This window comes from Rhinolophus hipposideros, assembly GCF_964194185.1.
Source record: "Rhinolophus hipposideros genome assembly, chromosome: 6".
Lineage (NCBI taxonomy): Eukaryota > Metazoa > Chordata > Mammalia > Chiroptera > Rhinolophidae > Rhinolophus > Rhinolophus hipposideros.
In genome coordinates, this window is record NC_138052.1 from 93564017 (window position 1) to 93581769 (window position 17753).

Below are 17753 nucleotides of genomic sequence, written 5' to 3' on the forward strand. Positions count from 1 at the left end.
ACTTACTTCTCCAAACAAAGAGTGGAGAAGTCAGAAGAGAAGATAAGCACATGCCATACAATAAGGAGGGGCAGCCTGTGAAAGCTACAAAGTGTGAAAGAAACTGTGGACTTAAAGTATTCTGTGGCTAATAAATAGAGCATGGGAGGGAGTGCTTGGAAAATAATTCTGAAGAGAGAAGTTGGAAGAGATATATTTTTTTTGAGGGTCTAACACTCTGTGTCAAGGAATTTGAAGTTTATTATTTGGGAAATAAAGAAGCAATAAAGGATTTTTAAGCAGAGCAAAAGTAAGTCAGTGTAAAGATGGGATGTGTTGATTTGTGAAAGCCACATTTTAATTATAATAAGAGCTATGTCATTTTCGCACTATGATATATCCAAGTCAGAGAAAGGAATAAAGGAAATAAAATACCTTGTCACAAATTTCAAGTCAGCATTATATTTGTAACCAGGGTGTCCCCAGGCCGTGGACATGAAGAGAATGGCAGTTACTTTTGTTACCTACATCTTAGGGGCTCTAATTCTCTCCATGGACTGTGGAAATACCCCTACAGGGTCTAGCACCCACATCACACGTGTTAGTTTCTGGAGCTCCCTGTGCTGGGGTACTGTACTTCTCAGGCTCACTGCTGCTGTGGGCGTGTGAGGGCCTGCACTGCCCACTGCCTGTCTCAGCACAGCTGCCCACCTGTCCCCAGTGGAAGTTGCTACTGGTGCCTCCTAACCCTGCTGTCCATGGGAGCTGCTGGTCAGTAGCCCAAAGCCAAGCTGGTAGTAGGAGTGGAGAAGATGCCCCCATTTTGAAATGCTTTTGCTTGGGTCCCCCCCTTATGTTCTCTAGGCCACTGATTCACACAGCATTTACCTACCATGTCCTCCTCTAGACATGTCTGGACATGAAGTCAGCATGTCTTGGGTATGGCAAATGCATCTGTTGTTTTGATAGGTCCTTCTACCTTCACACCCTCTCTATTGCCGTGACTACTCAGTGGGATTTGCTATATGCAGGACGTGTACTCTATCATCTGTCCTTCTGCCTGGCATCTTTTTGTATTTCTTGATTTTTTTCCCCCTCATGTCTTGGGAGTCTTGCTTTTCCATCTCTTTGATGAGTCACCTTGAAGTGCAGCTCTGAAGTAAAGTGCCCAGGGCTGGTTTCTTGAACTTCTTGTTACCACTTCCTGAGTCACTGGTAGAGCTATGGTATATGCACTTCCTGTATGTGCCTTCAGAACATACTCACTTTCTGTTTGCATCTTTTGAAAAATACTCAATTCCTGTTTGTGCTTTATAGGAAGTGTCTTTCATGTAATCCCTCCCACCCAGTCCACTCTGGGGTTGTGCTACTTCCTTTTTCTTAATTCCTTCCTCCCTTCCTTCTTTCCTCCTTTTTTTTTCCTTCCTCCCTTCTTCCCTTACTCCTTTTCTTCTTTCCTTCCTTCCTTCTTTCATTCTTTTTTCCCTTCCTTTCTTTTAAATTCTCATCCTTAAAAGATGTTGCCTCTCTCTCTCTCTCTCTCTCTCTCTCTCTCTCTCTCTCTCTCTCTCTCTCTCTTCCTTTCTTTCAATATAGGTCAGTTTCTCTATAGGCATTGCTTTTCTTCTGAAGAAATTTCTCTGCTCCTTTCCTATTCCTAGTTGCATATAATTTACAAAACAAATTCCCCATATATTATTTATGTTAAATTGGCTTCCACTGTTTTTTGATCATTATGAAGGGGGTTAAACATGATTTACACCTTACCCACTGTCCATCCTTTTTAAATCTTGAGAGGTATATCTCTATGTGGAACAGGTGTAGAATTCCAGGAGCAACATTAAGTCACAAGTCACATGAGAACCCCTGAAGCCCAGGATTCCCTGAGGGCTAGAAGTTTCCCTCTGAATTACCAGAGTCCAGAATGTTCCTAGGTGTGTAATGGTAAGGTGCAGCTCCTGGTCACTGCTGAAGTCTCCAAATGCCCTTTCCTTCCTCTTCTCAGTGATTCGTGAAAACTTCAATTGCCAACTTATTGATGATGAAGACACAAGAGAGATACTCAACTTCCAGTTAAGCTGTGAACAAGGTAATTATAACTTGAGAGAAACTCATTTTTTCATCTACCAAGAGCAAAGGAAATGAGAGGTCAGGGGGCTGAGCTGCTGAGTGGAGAGTGTACCCTGAGGAAGGGATACAGAAGGAGATGGGGAAGCCAGAGCAGTGGTGTGTTGTATGGGTTCCCAATTCACCAGCCCAATGTAGAATCCAAGCATATTGCCAGACAGATATAACAAAGAAGAAGATGGAACATGAACCCAAGAGAGAAGACCTCACTGTGACCATGAGACAGAGTTAAGGGGAAGAATTGACTCTGGTAATTTTGAGTTAGGAATTCAGTGGATCTGAGAAAGAGTAAGGATTGGATCTTATATAACAAGTCCACAGAGGGAAGCCCTTGGTGTGTCGAAAGAAGGAATTGTTGTAAATGTTACTCATAATAAAAGTAAAGAGGGAGACAACGAGTAGTAGTTGTGTATAGAAGAGAATGTGGAAGGAGTGGTACTGTGTAGAAAAGAGAGGACAAAGAAAAGGAATAAAAGGGAGAAAAAAACAGAGGGCCTTAATAACTTCAATAATGATGATAGTAACACCTAACTTTCATGCAGCACTAGGCATATGGTCGATACTTTACATGGATCAATTCATTTAATTCTCACATATGAACTATGTACTATTGTAACCAATAACCACTGATTCTAACTTTTCTTATTTATTTATTTATTTTTTTTTTTAAATTAAAGTTTATTGGGGTGACAATTGTTAGTAAAATTACATAGATTTCAGGTGTACAATTCTGTATTACATCATCTATAAATCCCACTGTGTGTTCACCACCCAGAGTCAGTTCTCCTTCCATCACCATATATTTGATCCCCCTTACCCTCATCTCCCATCCCCTTTTTCTCTTACCCTCTGGTAACCACTAAACTATTGTCTGTGTCTATGAGTTTCTGCTTCTCATTTGTCTTGTTCTTTTGTTTTGGTTTATATGCCACATATCAGTGAAATCGTATTGTTCTCTGCTTTTTCTGTCTGACTTATTTCGTTTAGCATTATAATCTCAAGATCCATCCATGTTGTCACAAATGGTGATTCTAACTTTTTAATCATCCTTTCATTCATATTATTACTAATAATTATTCATTAAATTATCACATATAAGACATTAATACTGAAAACTGTGAGCTCTGGCAAAGTTTCTATAACCCAGACATATTGTTACAAGTAGCATCTCACTTAATTCTTATAACAACCTTATCATAAGGGTTTTGTTATCCCCATTTTTCAGGAGAAAAAAACTGAGGTGTGAGGGAGGATAGTTAGTGATGTGTGCAGTTCCCACAATTAGGAATTGGCTTATCTCGACCTCCAATGTTCTCCTCCATATCAGCGGAGAGCAAAGATTCTGAGGCCCCACTGCCAGGCTTCAAATCTTGGTTTTACTACTTGCTTACTTGGGAAAATTACTTAATTTCTGTCCAACTTTCTCACTAGAAATTGGTGTCTATATCTATATCTAAAATAAGGTTGTTATGAGAATTAAGGAACATAGTTTATATGAAGCACTTATACTAATTGCTACGTGCTTACTACTATTATTATAATGTGCATCTGACTCCACCAACTAGACATTTACTCAATGCTCTACATTTTGAGATTTTTCTCCTCAGACACCCACTAAAGAAAAAATTATTTTCCAGACTAGAGTAGCAGTGAGTGAAACAGCCTTCAAGCCCATCCTTAGGCCAAATGGTCCACAATAAATTTATTTATTTGTTAAATGTTGATTTTTTTTTTTTACTTGGAAATAGTCAATGTAAGAAAAACCATAAGAATGTAATCAGCCTTGTAGTGTTCTATTAATTTGTATCCTTTAATTTGGATGTACACCTCAGGTATTATATGTTTTAAATGTATTATACATTTATATACCATTTGGATGTATTTTAATAATCATACTCATTCTTTTGAATAAAGACAAATTGCTAAAAGTATAAAGTGTAGATTAAAACATACAAAGTATATAAAAAATATATTTAGAGGTTTTTCTACCACTAAAGGTAGGGGGAAGGAGAAGGGCAGTGGAAGTAATAGTAATAGTTACTAGCAAAGAGAAAAATAGGTTCATCATGAAGGGAAGGGAAAACACATTCTTCAACTTTTCTAATGTGATCCAGGTGACGCCCTACCTAGAGCTAGAATCCCAGAGCATCTCAGTGATGGACAGCAGATGACTACAAGGAAAGAAGAATCATCTCATGGCCCAAACAATATAGTGCAAACCCAGGAACTGACAAATGAATGTGCCCAAGAATCTCAACAAGAAGGTATGGTTGACTGACAGTCCAACGTTTCTTGGATGACTCTGAGTGACTGTCACACATAGAGGCAAAGGGGAAAGCGCTGGAAGCCTCACTAGGAAAGAGAGAGGCAAAAACAAAAAGTGACAACATTCTTCAAAAGAGAGATGCCTTCAGCATCAAGGATACACAAACAGTTCCTAGGGCAGAGGCAGCAGTGAGGACCTGAGTAGAAGCAGAAATGTGAAAAATGGAGAGAAGTAGAATGAGCTGTAAAAAACTGAATCAGAGACAGAACAAATATGGAAAAATTAACCCTTGCTCCTTCACACCATCCACAAAAAATAATTCAAGGTGGATCACACATCTAAAAGTCAAGGCAAAAATTATAAAACTTCTAGAAGAAAACACAGGAGAGTATCTTTGTAACTTAGGTAAGCAATAATTTGTTATGTAGGACACAAAAAGCATGGGTCATAGGAGAAAAACTTGCCATATTGGACTGCATCAAAATTAAAAACTTCTGCTTTTCCAAAGATAGCATTAAGGAAAAAAAGGCAAGTCATAGACTGGGATAAAATATTTGCAATACACATATCTGACAAAACATTGTACCCAGAATATATAAAGAACTCCTATAAACAAATAATAAAAAGCACACCTGAAACTAAAATAAAATAAAAAATAAAACAAAAACAAAAACAAAAGAAAGACCCACCACCAATTCTAAAACGGACAAAACAATTACATTGTTTTGTACACCTGAAACTAATAAAAAAAATAAAATAATCACCCAAAAAATAAATAAAATCAGGAAATTAAAAAACAAACAAAAAAACCCAAAAATGGACAAAAGAGTTGAACAGACACTTCACTGCAGAAGATATAAAATGACCAATAAGAATATAACAACATGTACAATGTCATTAATCATTAAAGAAATGCAAATTTAAAACCACAACAGATTACCATTCATGCACTAGAATTGCTAAAATTAAAAAGACAACGTCTAAAGTTGATGAGAATGTGGCACAATTAGACTCCTATGTATATTTTTGGTAGAAATGTAAAATGATGCAACCACTTTAGAAAACTGTTTGGCTGTCTCTTATAAACTTAATCTAAACTATGACTCAGCATTCTACTCCTAGGTATCTGCTCAGAAATGAAGTTGTATGCACATACAAAGATTTGTACATGAAGGTTTAGAGTAGCCGTATTCCTGTTAGCTAAAATCTGGAACCAAAGAAAATGCCCATCAACAGGGGAGTAAATAAACTGTGATATATTTATAGAGTGGAATACGAATCAGGAATAAAAAGGAATGAATTATGGGTGTATGTAATAACCTGGATAAATCCCAAAAACTTTATGTTGAGCAGAAGAAGCCAGTCATAAGAGTACATGCTGTGGGATCCCATTTGTATGCGCATGAGTACACATGAGTATAGTACCAGGAAGGAAGGCCTCATTAGTGGTGATAGAAATCAAAACAGTGGTTGCTTCTAGTGGGTGGAAACTGACCGGAACAGAAAGCACAAGGGGACTTCCAGTCATGGTGAAACTGTTCCAAATCTTCACTGTGCTGATGGTCGCACAGTGTTTTTCATTTATGATATGTTAAACTCAGGACAAAAGGGGAACAGGACTGTTGGGCCTCAGGGTAATGTCTTTGATGCTTGAATATCAGAGTGCAGCTCGAGCACTCAGAAGTGTCCTCTCTGGTCACTGAGTTCTGTCATTTTTGGTTACTCTCTTTAGTGGGCCATGAACACTCACCTCCCCAAGTGAATAATGTAAGAGGGTTTGAAGTTCGACCCAGCTTATTGCTACATGATGGACAAGGTAACTATCATTTAACTTCTAGATTCTGTATTAAATCTTTGTTTTCTTGTCTTAATGGAAAGAAAGACTGCATTTTGTCTCTTACCCTAGGCCTCTGCTAGCCCCACTTCTCCTGTCTGCCCTTAGCTGCCCACAGTTGTGAGAGAGACCATGAGAAAAGGAATCTGAGCTCCTAAGTAGACAGAGTATCCATTGATGAAAAATATACAAAGAGAAATTTGAAAAGGTAGACAGGAATTAATATATGACAAATTACATGAATGGATAGTTTGTTAAAGGGAACATAAATTCCTACCATTCCAAGTTAGGACGGGGATCATTTTCAATTTTACGTAACAAGAGGAAGTTGGAAATAATGTGACAAGTCAGAATTGTGTGGGAGACCTTCATTTTGAAGCTGGCCAGTTGGAGGTCCCTGGACCTGGAGTCAAAGTCCAAGAGGAGAGTTTTGGAGATAATGAGACAGGGGAACTGGAGGATGTGATCATAGAGAGACAAAAGTTAAAATAATATTGGCAGACAGAAGGTCAAAGTTAGGTGGGAGAAACAGATGGAAAGAGAGCAAGTGTATGACACCACAGGGAAGAGATAAGCTGAAAAATCTTGTAAGGATCAGAGATAAAAATTGAGAGAAAAACATGGAGAGGAAATTAAATACGAAGAAATGGGGAAAGTCAGGGAAAGGTACAAAGTCAATTATCTACAGAAAGAGTTGAAGAATGGATGGAAATAGGTTGAGAGTAAAAGAGGATAAAGGGGAAAGAGGAACAGATTGGGACACAGTAAGTCTGAGGTAAGGTAACTGGGTATAAGCATCTTTGGGCACAAGAGTTGACAACATCAGCTTGAGTTTTCAGATTAAACTGACCCTAATCATTAAAGTGGCACTTGAAAAATGCACAGATGGCAACAGACCTCTCCCGCAATATTCTAATGAGACCCAAGAACAAATCTCCACCCAAATTATCTCAGAGTCCATTTACCCATGGACCGCAGGACCAAGGTTCTGATAGAGATCTACACTTGCATTTTTTCAGGAACTTTAAACTTGGCACTTCCAGTTCTGAAAGCAGCATCTTCATGGCTCAAGCTAGATGTAATCCCCCCTCAGCACTCTTCTCACTGTGAGAGATCACTATTGTTTAATGGTTTTCCAAGTTGGAAACCTGGAAGTCATCCATGCCTCCTCTTGCCCTCAAATACATCCCTGTTTCTCACTTAACATAGCCATTTTTCTTTTAGAATAACTTCCCCGTCTTTCTGTCACATGCCCTAGGCCAAATCTCTAATCAAAATCTCTGTCACGGTTCACAGAGCAGCAACCATCTGCTCATCTCCTCCCTCTAATCTTGCTCCCATCAAATGAGTTTTTGGTACTTCAAATAGATGGGACATTTGCAAATGAAAATTAGATTATATTCTTTTCCTCCTTACCTTATTAATAGACTAGGACTACATAAAAGTTTCTTTCAGTGGCCTCCACGGTCATCGACAATGAGCTACCTTGCTATTTCCCTAACTTCACCATCTGCCTCTTACACTATTCACGATAGAATAAACTTTCTTCCCCAATAATTTGAATTGTTAAATTTCTCTTTTCTATCTGAGCCCTCTCATATGCCTTATTCAGAACAGTCTTTGTGTTCTACTACCCTCCAATGCTATCTCCACTCTGCTTAAATTCTGTTTAAAATTTACTATCTCAGTGAGGCCTATTTTTATGAGGTGCAGAAAGCACAACTGAGAGACAAAGAATAGGAGAGAAAGAGCAGTATCACAGAAAGCAAGAGAAAAAGTTGTAGGAACAGAGGAGAAGAGAGAACCGAACCAAGAGAAAGGGACGCTCTAAGAGACACCAGCAGAAAGCAACAGCGGTAGAGATTGATAACAATGTACGGAATCAAATGGAAAGGGATGACATAGAAAGAAAACCAGGTATAGGAAAAGGAAAATTTCCCCATGATGGTTGAATGTTCTCAGCCTGTAGAGAAAGCCAATGAAGCGAAGTTAACTTTTAGTCAGGTTGTTTGCAGAGTGGGACATTCCAATTTCTCAGGCTTTCTTGGTTTCTTATAATTTTCTTGCGCTGATATTTTATTTTTTGTCATAAATTGAGATGTCCGTGGGATTCCATTACTTTTTAAAGAGGACAGCATGGCTTGTGGCGAACCTTGCGATGGAGATGAGCCTCCGGAAGCACTGAGCTCCCCACCAAGTTGTGAGCCAGGTGAGGAAAGGGGTTTATCAGCCTTGGGCTGCAGGGTGTCAGGTGACAATTCAGAACTGGTGTGTCCTGATGCGTTAAACCCTGAACATACTTCACAGTCAAAACATCCAGTGTTTCCTGTAAACTCATTTTCTTAAGTACATATCCTAGTAAAAATATGCCTGAGAAAGGGGTGTCTTTCACACTCATTAATAGTAAAGATTGGGACTTGCCGTAATGAATGCAAGAGATCTAGATGGAGCAGAAAAGAGAGACTCAAGTAGGAAAAGTGATAAAGAGCAGTGAAGAGAAATGAAGAAGGGAAAGACAGAGAGGGAAGCCAGAGAGTCAAGGAGATGAATAATCCTTCATGGCATAGAAGCTACAGTGAAAGAAAAATGAGCAGGAGAAAGGAGGTGACTGAGGGCAAACAGGAAGAAAAAGAGGTAGAGCAAAACTATAGGGGATTAGGTGAAGTCCTTGGAGCACCTGTACGTTTTTCCTGAGGAGAAGGGCTCCTGAGCGCTGAACATCAGGATTCAGCATGAGCAGCCTGAGGTCTGCTCCATGGTCCCCATGTCTGGTTGGTCATTTCTGCGTTTCTCTTCAGTTTCCTGTGATCACCAAGCTCTTGAAAGGACTAACAGAGGTGATTCCAAAGAAATACCCAAACTGCTACCAGATGATGGAGATGGTATTTAGCATTTAAATGACAAATTACCTCCTTAAATCTATTTCTCTGTCTATATGCAAGGGACACTTATTCCTTCCCCCCAACACAAATTGCGCTCTTTGCCTCTTGCTTGCTTTCTCTAGGTATGTGGGAGGCAAGGGGCAAAAGAGGGCTGAGTGCCTTAATGAGGGGCTCCTGGGTACAGAATTTGAGAACATCAAATAATGAAAATGTAGATTGGGGGCACCAAATGGAGTTGCGTAAGTGGGCCCAAGTTTATCTAAATAAATATATATGGAATTTAAATACTACCAGTTTGGGGTTTGGGAAGAGAGAGATAATTTTAAACTCACTCCCCAGAGATTACAGGGGAATAATAAAATATAGTTAAGAGGAAGCGAGGTAAAAGAATAAACAGGGAGATAATGGAGCAAAAAGGTAAAGAACACCACAGAGGAAGGATAAATGCAGAGATGGTAGGAGTTAAGGATAGAAAGTCCTAGTCAAGGAGATCCATAGATAGCCTCATGGTACAGACGCGGCAGTGTGCTGAAACAGGGTTAGAGGGAGAAGAAGAGAAGAGAGAAGGAGAAAGGGGAAGGGGGCCTGATAAGGTGCTCATAGTGCAGAGAAAAGCCCGTTTGATGCAGACATGCTTTTATTCCCACTCTGAACATCGGAGCTCTGATGCACCCTGAGCACGACCACATCTAGGTAGAGTCCAGGTCACTCTCAATTGTTCATCATGATTTGATTATGTTTCTGTCTTCACTGTCCATGAAACTTGTAGCTCTACAAATGGATGAAGGAAGAAAATCAGTGGAAATGCCCGTGTTACTACCTTATGATGCAGAAGGTAATTAGGATTTAAATACCTATTATCTAACTAAACTTTACTTTCCTGTAAAAAAAAATAGAGAAATGCCTATTCTTTCATCTCTTTTCCTGTTTGTTCGTCCGTCCATCCATTCATCCATCCATCCATCCATCCATCCATCCATCCATCCATCCATCCATCCATCCATCCATCCACAGTCACACACATAGACAGACTATGACCAGCTTCTGGTTGCTTTCTTCTAGAGACACAGAAGAGTTGAGAATGGTTGGAATTTCGCTGGGTATAGGACACAGACAAAGAGAGGGAGAATGAAAAAATGTAGATGGAGTCATTAAATGAAGGCAGACTGGAGTGCTGCGAATTTTACTTAAATAAAATTGGAATCCAAATAATACCAGGTGAGATGTGTTATCAGTAGAGGACACAATTTTTCAGCTACTTTCCCCAGCTTGTGCCAGGACCATGGGCATAATGAGTGTAATTGCAAAATAGGAGATGCTTGAGAAAGACTTTTTAAATGGATCTGGCGAGGGGAAGGATACCTCTCTGTTCATCAATGGCAAAAGAAGAGAACTTTGATGACATGGGAGAAGAAATATGTGAGATGAACAAAATATACAGAAAGGCTGAAATTTAAATTTTTTGATTTAACTTTTAGGTTTAAAAATTAGAAACAGGAAGACCTAGAGAGATCACCACAAGAGAAAGGAGAAAAGCTCAATAATCATGGTGCAGAATAAAAAGGTAGAGAACATAATATTAAGAGAGAAACTCAGAGGGGAAAGTGCTAAGAAATAGAAGGAGTGGGGGAGAGGCACTGTTACACAAACAGAAAAAGATAGAGGAGAATGAGTGAAAAGTGAGTAGAAAGGGAGCCCTGTGTACAAGGGATCAAGAGATGGTTTGGGACATTGCAGGAAGTGAGTATGAGTCACTGCATAGAAACAACTTCTGATGCTAGGAATGGAACTTTTTAGCCATGAGTTTTCAGATTATGGTGTCCTCAGTTATGAAAGTGGCACCTGTAAGATGCTCAGAGGCAATGGGCCTCCCCCCAGCCATTTTTGTCTATTCCCATGATAACTTAATAGTCCCCAAATTCCAATGTCTGGCCCAGACTTGTCTTAGCTCATTCTTCAAAGGGCCAGAATACATTTCTGCAGGGATCTGAAAGACATCTTCATTTGGATTTTTTTTCTAGGAACCTCAATACAAGATGCTTCTACAGTTGCACGTACCATCTTTCTTAACACCATATCTCCTTTCTTTCTGATGTCCCCCATCTCCATTTTTCAAGCATGAACCTAGGGGTTATCAGTGTCTCGTCCCCCTCCCTCAACTTACACACCAATCAATCATTGAGTTTAGTCAACTATACATTTAACATGTCCCACTTGTCCGTTTCTTTCCACACCAAACACAAAAACTCTAGTCAGATCTCTCTTCTCACTGGAACTAGAGCAATGACCTTTAGTCTTATATCTTCACCCAGTCATGCTCCAATCACATCCATTTTCTCCAGCTCAACTAGATGACTCTTTGAAAATTTAACCTGATGGTACTTTTCTACCTTGATCAATAACTTCTTGTTGTCCTAAGGATTAAATCCATTTTCCTTCCCATGGGTCCGGTCTCACATCTGCCTCTCCCGCAATCACTTCAAAACTTGGTATATCAGGGCAGCTGGTCAGCTCAGTTGGTTAGAGCGTGGTGCTGGTAGCACCAAGGTTGCTGATTTGATCCCCACATGGGCCACTGTGAACTGTGCCCACCTTAAAAAAAAAAAAAAAAAAAATATATATATATATATATATATATATATATATATATGTATAAACACACACACATACACACACACATACATATATATAAAAAACAAAAAATCTTGGTATAAAACTTCGCAAGAATTTAAATTTTCTGATTATTCTTTCTCATCTGAACCTCTGCATGTGCTTAGCTCTGTTCCTGAAACAGTTTTCTTAGCCCACTCTGCTCTCCATTCTGCTCATTAATCAGGTGAATTCATGTGCAAAGTGTGTACTATTCCAGAGATGCCTTTTCTGACCTATAGTTTAAGAAATCAGTAGGAATAAAGAAGACATAAAGCATAGCATCAGGAAGCAAAAGGGAAAATTGGGAAGTTGGGACAGAGATAAGGAAAGAAACAAATCAGAACAAAGACAGGTACCAAGGGATTCCAAATGGAAGATACAAAGATAGAAACAAAAGAAGCAGAGGCACGTGGGAAATGTGAAAATGAGAAAGGACAAGGTGTGGAAGACAAGGAGTGCAAGGTTTCTGACAGTCTCCATCAAATTGTTGGATTGTGCAAGAACTTTTACCTTCCCAAAACCTAAGACACAGACACAAAAACTGGTGTAACGTCTGTTTTATGGATGAGAAAATAACGCACAGAAAGACATTCAGCTCAGTTTTCAAGGGCAAAGTCTAAATGGAAGAATGGCACAAGTGTCCTGGATGTGTCACTGAGGGTGACAGTTGAGCAAAGCCAGCCCATGGTCAGGGCAGGGTCCTGTGGTCAGACTAGAAGTAGGAAGTCAAAGAGTCCTGCAGGTTCCCAGGAGTGAACCAGGATCCAAGAGTATAATTTAAGGAAAAAAACAAAACATTGATTGGGATAGAAGAGAAACCACTGAGAGAGAGTAGGAATGACCCAACCACTTGGGCTAGGAGAGTTCTAGAATAAAAGCTCTAGAAAGGGTAATTGGAGAAATTATAGATTATCACTGAAAAAACAAAAGCAAGACCTGAAAACAAAACAGGGAGAGAAGCCTAACAATGGAAGCAATGTACAGTGAAGAAACAGAAATGTGTGAATGCAAAGAGAAGGAAACGGAGGGGAAATAAGATGGCAAAAAAATAGCAGAACCAGGTGGCGTGGCTCTCAGGAGCAGTGCTTGGGGTAGACATATTACTTTCTACCATGGTTGGCATGAACACGCTGAGGTCTCTTTCTGATCACCCTCCATGGTCCATCATTTTCTTGTTTCTCTGCAGTGATCTGTGATTCTGAAGCTCCACAAATGACTCAAGGAGGACTGGAGAAGGTGCTCAGCCTACTATCAGCCGAAAGAGAAGGTACTTATGATTTAAATTCCCAATGACATCAATAAATGTTTGTTTTCTGGTCAGCATGATAAAAAATCTCCCTCTCCTCCCATCCTACCATTCTCTTCCTCATATTCACATACATACAGATGGGATTGCTTTGTTTTTTACGAACTGTGAGAGAGACAAAGGATACAGGTGAGCTGAGTTCCTGGGAGGAGAGGGGATCCTTCAATGGAGAATGGAGGGAGACAGAATATGCCAAAGGAAGGCTGAGACACCTTGGAGTGCCTGGGTGATTTTATTAAATGCATGCAAACATCCAGCTATCAGCAGGTTATGGCAAATAAGGCAAGGATAACATTTTCAGCCTACCTCCAGAAGTATCAGGAACATGGAAATAAGTTTTATGAATGATTGATAGGCTTGTAATTTAGAAAGTTTCTGTGGGAGCCTGTTAGGATACAGGTGATTAGCAAAGCCTCTGTGGCAGTGTGGTCCGTGTGAAATGGAAGAATTTTTGTCAATTTGGGAGAAAGGATCTGTGAGGATGATGACAATACATAAAATAATGAAAAATTTACAGGCATCCAGAAGGTTAAGAGTTGGAGAAATAGAGATAGAAAAGGAGAAATTGAGAGACGAAGTAGAAAGAAATGAGGTACAGAGAAAAAAATTAGAGAATTTGTATATAGAGGCAAATAAATACCAAAAAATCATAATGTGAAAGGAAATTATGCGGAGAAGAGGTACCAAGGTAATTTCAAAATCAATAAGGAGTGAGCACTGTTGCATAAGGAAGAGAGGTAAGAAGTTGGGATCCTGTAACGCTGAAGTGTGAGTCATGAGACAGGAGCATCTCCCAGCAAAAGGGGTGTAGCTCATTATTGAGTTTTGAGCTTCAGGTCCCCCCAGGTAGAAGTGGGGCCCATAATATACTCAGTAGTACTTCTCTCTCTGGCTGCCTCAGCCACTCTCAGGTAACAGCGTGAGTCCCAAGGTCATCGATCTATGATCTGGTGGCATTTATGCCAGGGCCTTCTCCATTTGGATCTCTTTCAGGAACTGATGCTTCCAAAATGGGAACCAGCATTTCTTTGGTGAAACTAGGAACTCTTCCTTCTCCAGGGTTGGTCCTCTTAGTAGAGGGAACATAGATGTCCCCTTTTCTGTTGCTCCCTTCCTACTGAGTTTCTGCACTTTAGCACAATTGTTATTTACAATATGTAAATCATATCATATTCTTTTCCCACATATACCTGGGGACTTTTATTGCCTTCTTGGGATTAAATCAGCTATCCTTCCTGTGGCTTTCTTTGCCTTCCATTCACCATGGCACCCCAGCCATTTCTTCTGCCTCATCTCTAATGAGAGTATAAATATTTTCAGGGATTGGAATGCTCTGATCTCTCTTTTACAAGTGGGCCTTTGACCAACTTTTTCTTGTGTTTGGTGGTGTTGCCTTGGCCTACTCTGCTCCTTATCCTGTTTCCTGATCAGGTTGTATTACACTATTTCAAGGATGCCTTTCCTGACACCTAGAATGAGAAAGGGGGTAAGGAGATAAGGGAGATGGGGAAGGGTGAAAAAGAGCAACATAAGGAACTCAAGATTCAAAGAGGCAGGAGCAGAGGACACAGCAACACATCAAAACAAAGAGAAGCATCTGGAGACAGTGGCAGCAGGAAGCAAGGGCAGAGACAGAAGTAAAGTGCAGAGGTGATGGGGCGGGAAAGAAGTAGAGAGAAGATTAGGTATATAGGGAAGGAGGAAGATGGTGGATGGTTCTCAGCCTCTGGTGGCAGTGACAGGAGTGAGTCAACCTGCAGGCCAGGTGAATGCAAAGGGCAGACCAGGATGGAACAGGACAGGGACAGTTTCACCGAGGATGTGCCTGAGCTTCCCATGTCTTCACTAGGAGTTTTCTTGGCAAGATTTCCCCATGCTTGTATAGTGAGACCCTGATGGCTTTCCGTTCTTTCTGCAGAGGATGGCAATGCCTGTTTGGAGCACTATGATGAAGAGGAACTCCAGGAATCCTTGAGCTCCCCACCAAGACGTGGGTCAGGTAAGGAAGTGGGAGATTGCCAGCCCCGGGCGGAAAGGTGTCGGGAGGTGGAATCCAGAACTGAACAGCGGGACCCTTATTGTTAGAATTGATGGTTTCCCTCTTTATATTGTAGAGAGTAAACATCACAGGAAGACGGCTTTATTTTCCTTCTATATTCTTTGTGCCTATTTATACTAAAGACTCAATATTGTGATTTTTAAGTACTGCCTGCACTTTATTTTTTATAAAGAATAAAAGCTAAGTATTTACCTAGGCTTAATAATAACACTATGATGGCATAACTTTGGTTAGGCTTCAAAAGGAACATGGTTCTGAGATCTACTTGTCAGAAGAAAGATCAATTACTCTCAAGCCCAAATTATAGTTTTTGCCACATGTTCCTCAGGTTCTGGGATTACATAGCACCTTTTTCTTTCAAAGTACTTTGGTAAGTGAGATTTCCTCACAAAATTTTAGGACCTAGCCAGGGAAACTGTTGTTATCCCTCCTTAGAGATAAGGAAATTGAAGCACAGAAAAATAATATTTGTTTTTCCCTGAGATCAAAGTAGCAGAATGAGCAGACCCCCATATCCCGAGTATCTCACTGCAGGTGGTGGCTGTGTGAGGCTAGTAGGGGTCAAAGTGGTAACATGATCAGAGTCCAAAGGGAGACCTGCCGGCTCCCAGGGGGGATGAGAAGAGGGCTTGTTGCAGAGACACTTCTACTCTATAAATAAAGAATGTCAGTGGGGAGGTGAAGAAATCCAGAGACACAGTGAGAGAACAACTGGATCCTGGTGTAGGGATTGGAGAGACCTGGGAGAACAGAGCTAGAGAGAATAAGCAGAAAAGAAGAGATCAAGGTCACCAATGAGGGGAAAAAAAGACAGAAAAGTAAAGAGATAGAAGTCAGAGGGAGCGGAGCCTACAAAATCAAAGGTGCACAAAGATTGTCCTGGTGCAGAAGCAGAAATGTTAGGAGGCAGGTCTTTAGGTAACTGAGAAGCAGAGAGCAGGAGGGTGAGGTGAATGAGATGGAAGCAGACAGACCAGGAAGGACCTGGTTGGATCTGAGGTGAGGTCCTTGGAGCAGATGTCCCATTTCCCAACGGGCAGCTCACCTGTGCTCTGGACAGCCTGGTGCAGCTCATTTGCTTGATTCTCTCCAGTGTCCTGTGATCCTGAAGGTCCCCAAATGACCGAAGAACTAGAGGAGGTGCCTCACCAACGACTATGTGTTGGAGAAGGTAATTGTGATTTCAATTCCCGTTTAATGAACCGAATCTTTGTTTTTTTATTTACAGGGAGGAAAACCTCCCCTTTTCTTCTCCCCTGCTATGCTGCTTCCCTTCTTATACCCAGAAAGAGAAAAATGTGTAGAGCTGAGAGAAAAGGATCAAAAACAAAGAGAGAATTAGGTGTAAGGAAAGGAGCGAGATGGGTCGACTGTTCTCATGTTCTCATGATAGTTGCAGGAGCCATGTTATAGCCCAACTCAGGTGAACACAAAACCAGGAGGTCAGAAGGCAGGACATTTCCACTGGGAGACACGTGACCTGCCTTGTTCTTCCTGGGTGTCTCAGGGTCGGCTTCCTGCTTACTTTGTTTAATGCCTTCAGATTTTGAATCAGGCATGGTATAGGTATGCTAATGTTCACATTAGGTATAAATTGATCATGTGTTACAGAATATTCCAGACATTCTGAAGTTAGTCCTTGTTTAGTACATTTAATCTGATACTTTCATTTGCAGAATAGATTCCCTACCTATTAAATATACAGGTGTTATTACTTTTTTTCTTTAAAGAAAGAAAGTGTTAGATAATGGTCTGAAAGTAATAGTTACTGGTTGGCAAATGATAACTTTGGGGCATTTCAACCATTTTTTAAATAGAAATACTATCAAATGTATTACATACTTTGGATGTGTCAGAAGTTCCCCCCTTGAGCCTAAAGTCATCTTTCATGAGGTTTTGTCATTTGTTAAGATAAGTGCAAGGGTTAAAATCATACTGAGAGTACAAAGAGGAAGTAGAGTTCTGCCAGTGGGAGAGTGCAGCTTTGGCAAAGACAAGCCCGTGACGAACCGCAAAGGGGCCACAATACTCCGCCATAAGTGTGAATGGTCTCCTGCATGTGAACGAAGTATGGGGTTCACCCACCAAGTAGAGACTGAAATGTGGACATGTGATCAATTACATGGTAATAGTTGACTCAGATTACGTGCTAAACAAAATGATTTTCTTTCACAAATTGACAAACTATGAAATGCCTTCATGAAGGTTTTGGTCAGGTATTCAAGACAAAGTGTGAACAGATATCTTTGTACAAACTGGCTCCTGTCTAATGGACACACACCTATTAATTCGTCTTCGGGGCTGGTGTGGATAGGGGACTTACCAGGTCTATGCCTCCATCCATTTGCTTTGCATCACTTTCTTCTTACATTCAGAAAGCACAGAAAAAACAGTGAAAATAAACACACATGAGACTATGCTTTCTACAAATAGATAAAAGGGAGTGAGAGTAAATGTAGTCATGGAAGAATGAGCACATTAACAGAATATTTGCTAAATGCTGCACCTCCAAACCAAGTGTCTGACTGCTTTGTATCTAACTGCACACAAACAAATTTAAATAATAAGATAATTTCAGGACAGAGAGCTCACGAAACACATCAGATTCACTTGACAATGAATGGATGAGGAAGACAATCTGAGTTGGG

The 17753-nt window shown here is 40.3% G+C and overlaps 1 protein-coding gene across 1 annotated transcript in view; it reads left to right on the forward strand.

The window, feature by feature from the left end:
• SP140 (SP140 nuclear body protein) overlaps positions 1 to 17753 on the forward strand; it is a 93294-nt gene that overhangs the window by 21516 nt on the left and 54025 nt on the right. The window contains exons 6-13 of the mRNA XM_081052126.1: positions 1985 to 2068; positions 4221 to 4370; positions 6105 to 6188; positions 8305 to 8415; positions 9858 to 9923; positions 12927 to 13007; positions 14965 to 15045; positions 16199 to 16276. Of these exons, the coding sequence (XP_080908252.1) occupies positions 1985 to 2068; positions 4221 to 4370; positions 6105 to 6188; positions 8305 to 8415; positions 9858 to 9923; positions 12927 to 13007; positions 14965 to 15045; positions 16199 to 16276 (735 nt within the window). The remainder of the gene's footprint in view (positions 1 to 1984; positions 2069 to 4220; positions 4371 to 6104; positions 6189 to 8304; positions 8416 to 9857; positions 9924 to 12926; positions 13008 to 14964; positions 15046 to 16198; positions 16277 to 17753) is intronic.